Genomic DNA, 11,547 nt, shown 5'->3' on the forward strand with positions numbered 1-11,547 from the left:
GTTAACATTGATGCTGATATCAATACACTGCGCAGTGATCAAGAAAAATAGAAAACAAGTAAATTCAATCATTACATTAAATAAATATATACTAAATGATCAAAATTTTTTTTCGAATTAACTACTTTTTAAAAAATCATTAATAAATAGTTTAATTAAGTTAAGTACAGTTTCACTGTCTTGTAAATGTAATTATTTTTATGTGAATATGTTAAGAATGATAATATACATTTTTTATTCAAGAAAAAAAAAATAAAAATTGTTGGTATGTTGACATGTTGTGGGTCTCAAACATTTTCAAAGTGGGTAGAATTGTTAAAAGTTTGGGAACCCCTGATCTCTTAAATGTACAGCTGGCGTCACTAGATAATTACAGGCCATTCCAGTTGTATTTCAGAAAGTTGTTACCTGTTATTAAATAGGTAGTGTAAACTGTAGTAAGCATCTGATTATTTTTATAACATGAATCAATACTTGAGATCACTATCGTCTATCACTATCCTAACTTATTTTAATGGTCCCAAATATTGATTGATATCAACTTTCTAATGTAGTGTGAATAGTATTTTAGCTAAATTTTAGCACAAATTTCATCTCATTAAAAGTTATTTCCTCCTGTGGTTTTTTTTCTACTGCTAATTTTTAAAAATGTATATTTGTTAAAAAAAACTATGGTGTATTGCATGAACAATCACCAGACATATTTTAACGAATCAATAATGAGCTAATGATCCCTTTAACATGATTTTGTGGTTCATAATAAGTCCATTAAATTTATACATTTTGCTTATAACATTTTTTAGTTATAAGGAATCATATTGAATACAAATATATTGCATGAGCTAATTTTGAGTTTACAGGGAGGCTGTCTTTTAACTGAATAATTGGGATATGTGATTTCAACAGATTAATTATTTTTATTACATTTGGCAAGGTTTACTTTTGATGATACACCAAATATTATTTTTTGAATATAATTTATTAATTTAATTTTAAACAAAAAGTAATTAACAATTTAATATTTACATAGAGGTTGTTTAAGTTTCTATAATATTTATGTATAAAAAAAATGTGATTTACATAAATTATATAGAAGTTTATGAAACACAAGAGTATTAATGTGTTTTTGTGTACCATACTTCCAAATATTATGAATAATTCAATATTTCTTAGTTACATCAGCTTTATTATTATATTATAGTGAAATAATGACATTTATGTTATCATACATTTTAACTTATTTAACCATCTGTTTTGGCAGATACTGTGCACAACTTGGCTAATAATCCTGACAATTGAAGTAATGAGTTCATTCCTTCTACAATCCTTATGTGAGCCATTCCAATCTCCTGAAATATAAATACATTTTATAACTTTTAGGTATTTTAAGCTTAAGTTTAAGTAATCAGTTCAAAAAATGAATAGACATATAAATATTCATGTTTAGATTATAAATATTCAAACACAAAAATAAGTTTATCGGCTAAGAAACACATAACCAACACAAAAATACTATTGCAATAATTTTAAACCCCTATCATAATTATAGTAAAAATTCAAAATTTTAAATAGATCAACTAGGGAATGACATGGTCTCTGCTGTTATCATATGTTAAGTAGACGCTACCTTGCATTTGTTGTTTCCGTTATTACACACGTAAGAAATAGAATATTTGTATTCACTAGTTTCAATAGAATGCTGTACTGCTATAAGTATTGATATTGGAGTGAATTCACCAATTATCTAACTTTTTGGTTAGAATATTATCTGTGCTTAAGCTTTGGCTTATAGATTTTTTTTCTATATTTTAATTTTCAAGCAAGAAATAAGTATGTGACATAACAAATTAAAAATGCTTATAGCTTGCTTGTAAATTAAAATATCGAACACAAGCGGACGCTTAAGCACAGGCTATGTTCTTACCTAAAAGTTTGATAAAAGATCAATTCACTCTAATATATAAATTAACAGCGCATTATTGAAACTATAGTGAAAGAAAATATGCCATGTCATATGTGTATACGACAAAGACAACAAATGTATGGTAAGCGTCTTCTTAATTTTGTCTTCAAAATTTGAAGTACTCAATTTCAATAAAATGTTATGTTGATGATTACCAAATGGTTTTATACAATACAAGTTGAAGAATGCCTAGTGTATAATAAACGCTTTTATTTTACCTGTACAAATTTTAATTTCAGAGATTCTTTGATTTCCAAATGTTTAGCGACTCTAAATATGTTGGTAATGATGTCTTCAGGGGCATAACCGAGTTTCCATAAATGGGCCATTATCTACATAAAAAAAAAAGAATTAAACTCTTAGAATCTTTGAAATTAACATCTTAATAATGATCTTACTTTATAAGCCTTAGAGATATTTTGGTCAGCACATTCCAATAACATTTCTTTAACAAGTAGGGGATGTGGCTCGTCACAAACTTTAAATACGTTTGTGCTATCGACGTGTCTAAATCCATTCCATGTGGATTGTAAGTTGTTCAACGCTTGTCGCATGTCACCTTGAGCAGTAAATACAACAGCTTCCAAACCATCAGCACTGAACGATACCTGCAAGCAGAAATTATTATATATACAGGAACTTATGATTTAAAATAATTATATTAAGTACATAATGCATATTACATATTTACATTACCTCTTCAGATTTGCAGACTTTAAGCATCTGAGTCATGACCTCTTGATCAGAAAGTTTTCCATATCGCAACATGGCACAACGTGATTGAATCGCTTCAATAATTTTGTCACTATTATTACAGGCAAGTGCGAATCTTGTTGTATTGCTCCATAATTCCATAGTACGTCTAAGTGCTTGCTGAGCTCCGTCAGTCATACTAACAAAAAAGAATATTTTAAATATTAAAAGAGTAATAAATAAATAATATTTTAACTTGGTATTTAGTTACCTATCGGCTTCGTCCAAAATAATTATTTTGTGTCTACCAGGAGGCAATGTGACTTTTTGTTGGGCAAACATTTTGATTTTATTTCTTACAGTATCAATACCACGGTCACTGGATGCATTTAGTTCTAGTACGGCTTCTTTGAAAGCACCCCCTAGAAGTATTCTAGCTAGAGCCAATATTGTTGTGGTTTTACCAACACCAGGAGGACCCTATTAACCATATGTAAGAGTTAATTCAATTAGTTACTACTGTCAAATATATTAAAATAATAATAATAAATAAATGTAATTGGTTCATTGTGCTCACCGCAATAATTATGTTTGGTACATTTCCGCACGAAGAAAACTTTTCCAATCGCAAAACAGTTTCTTCATTTCCAACAATGTCTGTGAATGATTTTGGACGATATTTTTCAATCCTAAATATTATACCATACAAATAATGAGAATACTTACTACGGATAGGTACTATGTTTATCATTAGGTCCATGTTGTACTTACCATGGCGTATTTAAATCACTTTTAACAGTTTTCGTTTGAGGTGGCACAGTAGTTAATACGTTGTTTGTACTGGTAGAACAACCTTCCATGGGATCTATTACGGCCGATGTTGAGGCACCTTCTTCTGGGTTATCGACTTCCATTTCAAAATTGCGGTTCAAATGATAAATACGGGCGACCTCAGTCAATAAACACTTGATATTATACGTGTATTTTACAGGCAAAATATGATTGGAAAGCGCTGTCCACAAGAATCAATTAGTCCTATGAATCAAACTTGAAGAAATTATTTTCAAAGTTTTACATTTTTATGTAGCGTCTCGCATAATCGTCGCACGCAGAACGTAGATGTGAGAATCTGACATCAGGGACAGATTATATGATACAGACCGTGATGTTTTGAGTTTTTGCCTCATAATAATATTGTTTGAAAGGGCGGGAAAGATAACACTATCTACAACATTTTTTTGTTTGAAAAAAAATTAGGTTATGTTATTTTTCGGATAACCGCAAAGACACAGACTTCTATACCATAGTATAAGGAATAATAAGTATGCTCCATGATAAGACTGCGCATATTTTTTTAAGGGGCAATTTATAATTTATATAGGCAACCAACAATAAACACAAGGCGACGTCACGAGTATACATTTAATCTTATGCAATGCAGTATGCACAAAAACACAAGACGATGCACATGCGCGAACTAGGACGAAAACACGGTTCGCGTTGATCATACTTCTTATTTCTTATACTATGTTCTATACTACACTACTACATAGTACTATATAGAAATCTGTGGCAAAAGATAATGTCTTCACGATTAAAGAAATACCAGTGTTGAATGAAGCACAATAAAGTCAATAATTACTTTTTTAATTCGTGATTTTTCCTATCCAGTCTATGAATTAACCTAGTGAATAAATATTCGATAGTTCATATTATTATTAGTCATATTATTATATCGAGTAACATTCTGTGATAGTACAAAACATGACTAAATAATATTATGGTACAAACCATAGATTAAAGAATAGTGCCCACGACTGCCCATCACTATAAAAATAATTATAATTATTATAATTATAGCGTAAAATATTATTAACTACCATTGTGGCTTATAAATTGATGTTTATCCTTTTTATTAAGTTTATTTGATAAAAATGTAATAACTGCATTTTACTCAGGACTATATATCTTAAATCGTGATTCTGCAATCTGCATAGATTCTATACTTATTGACACGGTCTAATAGACTAGGCAAGGTGGATATATTAATACATATATATAATATATATATCCACCTTGAGGCTAGGCTTATTTTATTGAGTATGAAACTACTAGTGATAAGAATATAAGATAGTGTTTACACTTGATAACAAGCATGCATGGTCACGAATTTATGATTACAATTTACAAGTTACAACAATAATAATAGTGATACAATTTTTCGTTAGTTACTTAAATATATATGATATATATAATATATATGATAAATGCGTGTGAGTATGTGAGTGATGTGACAAAATAAGTACTTGATAGCTTAAAGTTTAACTATTATATATTATTACTTTGTCTTGAATTCATTTTTTGTTTTTTATAAGCTATGAAGAAGTCAAGTACAAGTACTTGGTTCGGGTACTCGTGACGAAAGTAACATGACGCTATTAAACTTATAGAAGTTACATAAGTACAGCATAATAATATTGTTATGCTATACTCATGATCCAATGTCAAATTTCGTCTGATGAGAATTAGGTATTCGCCTGTCGACGAAGTGTGAAAATGGATTTATCAACAGAAGAACTGCTTAGCAGAAAAGAGACGTTAAAACAATTTGAAAACTATATTGATAAAACAAGTGACACGCTAAAGTGTTTTGTTGAAAAAATTGGATGGACATTGGATAAAACTCCAGTCAATGTAAATATTAAATGCTTAACTAATCCATAATATCTAACTTTGATGAACAGTTATAGCTTATTATAGTATTGCATGGAATTCAATTCATAAATCAATTCTAACAGTTCCAAATGTTGTACCTATTGCTTATTTAGATTTTTCTTATACTTAATGTGTAATTAGTATTCCTAGATCAAAAGTCTATATTAATTATTAGTAAAAGATTATTTTATAACGGCGTTTCCCAAACTTTTCATCCAACTTAGACTCTAAGAGATTAGAACAAATTTTTATTTTTTAATAAGACTAATAACCCCATGTGTGTCTCTTTTTTACAATTAATGTACAACATAGACAATTTTATGTTTAGAATATTACATTTTTTTACTCAGTTAATTTTAATATTAGAATGAATTGACCTTGGAATTATACCTATTATTAAATTTAAAATTAAGACATAATATTATCATAATATATTATTTTCTATTCTATTACCACAGAATAGAAGAAATCTATTACTGTACCTATATTATGTAGGTTTTTTTTATATTTTAATTTTAAACTTAAAAGAAAGATTTGAAATTGTAATTGTTTAAAATTCACTTTAATATTAAAAATAGATTATTCTAAATGTAAAATTTGCTAAATTATAGGTTATCTAGACAGAGACAATACATATTTCATTGGTATTATATTATATTTAAAAAAAAAAATTACCTTCAATTCTATGTCTCGGATAGTTATTTAAAATTAATATTTCAATATATAAATACAATTTTGTGGATCCCAATTTGAGAAATTGTTATTGACACAAAGAAACTTCCCGTGTGAAAAAAATAATTTTTAATGGAAGATAAAAAAGTTAAAAATAAATAAATTGCCAAAGATTTATATATGCAATTTTATTTATTATTTTTCATTAATTCTACTATGAAGATAGACAACATATTATTAAACTGTAGCTTATTCTTTTCTACAGGTGGTTTATTTTGAATTAACGACAAAATGCTGTTTTAGAAATATGTCAAATAATTTGAAGTCCTTTAGTCATATAACTAAAGTCTACTTGAAACAATTTTATATCTAAATTATTAAGACAGTTTTACAAATGTATTATTAATATCTATATTTTTGTGTACTTATTTACTTTCAGGATAAATTAGTTAAGTGTCCATTCAATAATGAACACAGAATGCCACCGTCCACACTTGAGGTTCATTGTCAGAAGTGTATATTGAAAAAAAATGGATATGATTCATCTCATTCGTTTTATCCTTCTTATAATTTGTCAACACCTTTGGCCCACTCTGTAAAAATAGGTATATTAAACAATTTTTTTTTCCTCTTAATATTTAATCAATTATTATCATTATGAATTTATTCTTTAAAAACCAATCTTGTAGTTTTTAAGATAAATAATGGAATTTGTATTTCTCACATATGTTAGATGTTAAAAATGACTTCGTTTCTTAGTATGGTTGCATTGACATGAATGTAGTGATGAATTCAATAATATAATCTGTATAATTCAAGGGATAAATTGATTATTTTGTAATTTTTTTTTTTTGTTTTATTTAATAAATAATATTTTATCTTTACTTGTTGTTACAGATAAAATCACTCAAATGCGTATTTTGAAAACTGCCTACGAGGAATCAAATTCAACCTTAAGTTAGTAAAAATAGAAAACTAATTAATATTATTTATTGAATTTATCAATAAAATAATTTTTATAACAGCTAATGAATCTTTTTCAGATATGATTAAAGAATGTTTGGTACAAGATATCTTACAATATTTCATTATACATAACAAAAAAACTTATATCCTTTTTAAATATTCTATTTGATGACAATAATAATAATAATAATAAATAATTATTATGATGTTTTGTTATTACTCCAATTATAATAACAATTAATTGTACCTATTAATTTCAACAGTTTTTCAAATATTTGTTCTTTTTTTAAATTTGACAAAAACATTTGGATTTATATCTTGCTTGAAGAACTTTATTATACATTCTTTTACATTTGAGGTAAATAGACCTCTTGAGAAAAAAAATCTTTATTTACTAGCTATTTTTCATTCATGTTTATTTTTGCAGTAAATATTATGTACATTTCTAATACAGTTATTAAAAAAAAAAATATATATTTTTATTTTAGATATAAATCTTGAGCCTAGAGAAGTTTCCCAAAGTATAGAACGTTATGTTTGTGATTTTACTCCTGATGAGAGAAGAGTATTGTATGATAGTGCTGTTAAAAACACCAAACTGCCTAATCACAAAAATGTGATAAATGATTTAACTGGGTAATGTTCAAATTAAATATATTAGTTATTTGTCAATCATTTTTAAATAAATTATTATTCATATTAATTTTAGTGTGGATGTTTATAATAAAACTGACGATAAACCCAAAACTGAGCTTGAGATTTTGCAAGAGCAAAGAGACTTAAAACGTAGGAGTGCTGCTTATCGAGGAAAAAAAGTTCACACGGATAGAAAATCTTATGTAGAAGTAAGTTAAATGCATCTAAGTATTTAAATTGTTAATTAATCCTTTTAATTATTTAGATTTTAAGAGAAGTAGTTGAAGGATTAACAAATAATTTGGCCCATTCAGAAGATAGATCAGTGTGCATCCAAACTTCAAATACCATTACAGAAACTACACCAAATGATCGTTTTGTGTACAAGTATGCAGGCAATCAAAGTTATGATGGTAATCCATATACTCGTTGGCTTGATATTGAAACAGAGGAATCTAAATTATTTAAGTATTGTCAAAAGGAGAGTCAAAGTTCATATCAAGAAGAATCTACGTCTAGAATATCTTGTAAAGATAAAACTGGTTTTAAAAAATCAAGAAAAAGTAAATCTAAATCAAGAGAAAGAAAAATGTCCACTAGTGAATTAAAATTAAGATCTAAAAGATCTTGGTCTCGCACAGTATGTAAATCAAGAAAAAGTAGATCTAAATCAAGAGAGAAAAAAATGTCCACTAATGAATCAAAATTAAAAAGATCTAGGAGATCTAGGTCTAGCTCAGTATCTAAAGAAACCAAATATAAGAAACCTAAAATTCGTTCTAGATCCAAAGAATATGTATCAGCAGAAAGTAAACATAAAAGATCTAGAAAACGTAAAACTCGATCAAAATCTAAAGAAAGTGAGTCTAGAAGGCATAGAAGTCGATCTATATCTTTAGAAAATACAGAAAAAAGATCCAAAAAGCATAGAACTAGGTCTGAGTCAAAAGAACTTGAAAAGATCAAATGTTCTAGGAGTCTTACAAATTATAATAAATTGTTAAATGAAAAAGACTCTACAATACAATTTGAACCAGGAAATACACATAAAAAAAAAAAAAAGCATAAAAATAAAAAAAATCATTCTAAAAGTCCAAGAAGATCTTATAAAAACAATATTATTGAAGTTAGTAAAAACATTGAAGCCAAAATATCAAATGATAATGATGTCATCCATCCCATCTACCAGTCTTAAAATTTGTTGGTTAAAAATTGATTGGGTTTGCACCATAAAGTAATTTATTATGTTGTGCAGCACAACTTGTGCTGTCATTAAGCATTTTTATTGATTGAAAGTTATATCAATTATTTAATATGGTATTATGATTTTGTGTTTTCATTAAAAAAAAATTATATAATTTTAGACATAATTTTTCAAATAAAAATAAAATGTATTAATAAAAATGTCTTTATTTGTAATAATATTTGTAATAAAGACAATCTATCAATTTAAAAATTGTTTGTAATTTCACGTGTCGTTTTCTTTAAAACTTTTTTTGAATTAAAAAATTTATAATTTTTTTAACTGAATATTGTTTATAGTTAATAATTTAAGTATTGAACTGTATAAGTATATAATATTTTCTATTTGAAATGTGAGCCATAAAGGTTTACTGCAAATAGAATATGTAGTATACAACTACTAAACTACTTTTTTTTTTTTTAAATACACAAACGACATACATTTTTAATCAAATTGTTTTTGTAATCAGTACACAATGGTTTTTAATTTTTTTGTTTGTTTTAGGATCAAATTGAATTTGAATTCTGTATTGCATCTAATAAATTCAACTATGGTATAGGTACATTAAACATAATTACACAACCATTGTAGCACTGATAATATTATGTGTATACTAATCTACAGAGTATAGACTATATCAATGCATTTAATCAATAGTGACTAATACAGTGAAACTTACATAATATAAAGAAGTATAGGGAACAAAATAATTATTGAAAAATAACAGAAAATTTGATCGCTTGCGTCAATATTGGAACTGCAGTAAAAGGTACAATAAAAATTTAGGTATTTTAGAACAATATTTATTATTTAATATTTGATACTGACAGCATTTACAAAAATATATTTGTTATCAAATAGGTAGTTTATTTGTTATACAGAAACGTCAGATTCGTCATACAGAGATAAATTTATGCATGGTTAATAATGAATGTCATGGTTCTCAAAATTATTTTGTTGAACAGAAAATGTTGTTAAATGTAAGTTTGATTTATGGAAGTTTCACTGTATATTTACAATTTATAAATTATACCTATTTATCAATATTCTATTGACATAGGTTTCATGTGAACTAGTGTGATGTTTAGACAGTGCTTCAGATTGATTGAAATATTTTAACATGTTAAAATATTATGGTCTTTTAATAAACAAATTCATTACAGAAACTTAAGTACATGGTCTTTACTATGTTATACTATGATCTATGTTAAGTAAATATGTTGATGATAAAAATTAAAAACTCAATTTATATCTTAAGCAAATTAAATAATAGTTATATAGATAATGTAACAATAATTGTTTCAATAATAATTTATTTATTTCATTCATTAAAAGCTCAATTTGATTTTTATGCTTAAACTATTAACTTTATTAAGAATAGTTTTTACTTTGATAAAAATCAACAATATATTTTTAGCTTGAAAGTTTTTCGAAGAAAAATAAATTAAAGATAATTATTATAGTAATAGTTCATAGCTAAAAGGAAATAATTTTATTATCATACAATTTGTTTTCAAACTATAATATAAAAAAATATTTTTATTTTTATCAAAATTTTTTGCTCAATGTAAAATGTATTTTACACTAAAATGATCACACGGCGTTCTAGGTAGGCAATTTAGCTACATTTATGTCGTGAGTCCATTTTTCCGGTATCTTAGTCATTACTAATTAGAAAAATGAATGAGTGCGTTTGGACTTGTTATGCAAGGTGAAATTTGGAAAAAGTATAATATTTTTATTTTACAAAAAGCGAAATAAAAAATATGCTTATTTCAATAAAATCATGTCCGATCGAATTTAATTTTGTAGGTACCTTACTAAAAATTAATTTTATACTAATAAAAAATACTTAAAATAAACCTACTTGTGTTATTGATTCAATAACGTTAGTGTGTTTTATAAAATGCAGATACTATTTAAGTATTTTTTTGAATTTTGAATAGACCTTTTTTAGAGTGACAACTTTACCATGGCCTGTGCAAGAAAATACTAGAATCTGAAAACAAAATATACACAATAGAGTTCACTATTATAACGACCTTTAAGGGATTTAGATAATCAGATTATATATCCAGATGACAGACACATATTACACAGTACACGTGAGTTATAAATATATAAAACCAACCAAGTACATAACTGGAAATCGTTTTATCCGGAATATCGTTATATATCATACACGGCATCGTAATATGCTGATTCTACTGAAAATACGTCTGCCGGGCACCCACTTGACCATAGCCCGCTTTTATATACCTAGTTGTCCTCAACATGGCTTAGAGGTTAGTGCAGTGGTTTTCAACCTTTTTATAATCGCGGTCCCTCATTTTTTATGTTTTTCTAATGCAACACATGCAAATACATTTTTTTTATTCATCAAAATGTAAAATTTAATTTAATTACCTATGTACCGATAAAATATTTACAAAATTTAAAATTATGATTAGTTTACTTAAGAGGACGTGATACACGCATGTGTTGTCTCCGTCTTACAAGTGCGTAACATGGCAAATTCTACGCAAAGCAGAACACGTGTAGCTTCGTTAGTTTAAAAATTAGAGTGAATTTACCTCTTATAAAATCTAAAGGTAAGATAATTATCTAGACAACCTCATAGGCTTTTTATTATATTTTAATTTATAAGCGAGTTATGAGT

General features: G+C 26.6%; 2 protein-coding genes across 2 annotated transcripts; one reads left to right on the forward strand and one right to left on the reverse strand.

Moving 5' to 3' along the window:
• Positions 1-1,165: 1,165 nt before the first annotated feature.
• On the reverse strand, positions 1,166-3,858 carry LOC100167183 (replication factor C subunit 2). Its single transcript, XM_001945736.5, has 7 exons — positions 3,428-3,858; positions 3,234-3,345; positions 2,928-3,136; positions 2,660-2,855; positions 2,362-2,571; positions 2,182-2,295; positions 1,166-1,349 (listed from the first exon to the last, which is right to left on the reverse strand). The coding sequence occupies exons 1-7, from the start codon at positions 3,568-3,570 to the stop codon at positions 1,242-1,244; spliced, it is 1,092 nt and encodes a 363-aa protein (XP_001945771.1). The 5' UTR covers positions 3,571-3,858; the 3' UTR covers positions 1,166-1,241.
• A 982-nt stretch (positions 3,859-4,840) lies between these two features.
• Positions 4,841-9,357, forward strand: LOC100569792 (serine/arginine-rich splicing factor 4). The gene is made up of 6 exons (XM_003239980.3): positions 4,841-5,350; positions 6,483-6,648; positions 6,941-7,000; positions 7,498-7,645; positions 7,719-7,854; positions 7,911-9,357. The coding sequence occupies exons 1-6, from the start codon at positions 5,213-5,215 to the stop codon at positions 8,838-8,840; spliced, it is 1,578 nt and encodes a 525-aa protein (XP_003240028.1). The 5' UTR covers positions 4,841-5,212; the 3' UTR covers positions 8,841-9,357.
• Positions 9,358-11,547: the final 2,190 nt, after the last annotated feature.

Source organism: Acyrthosiphon pisum, chromosome A2 (genome assembly GCF_005508785.2).
Source record: "Acyrthosiphon pisum isolate AL4f chromosome A2, pea_aphid_22Mar2018_4r6ur, whole genome shotgun sequence".
Taxonomy (NCBI): Eukaryota; Metazoa; Arthropoda; class Insecta; order Hemiptera; family Aphididae; genus Acyrthosiphon; species Acyrthosiphon pisum.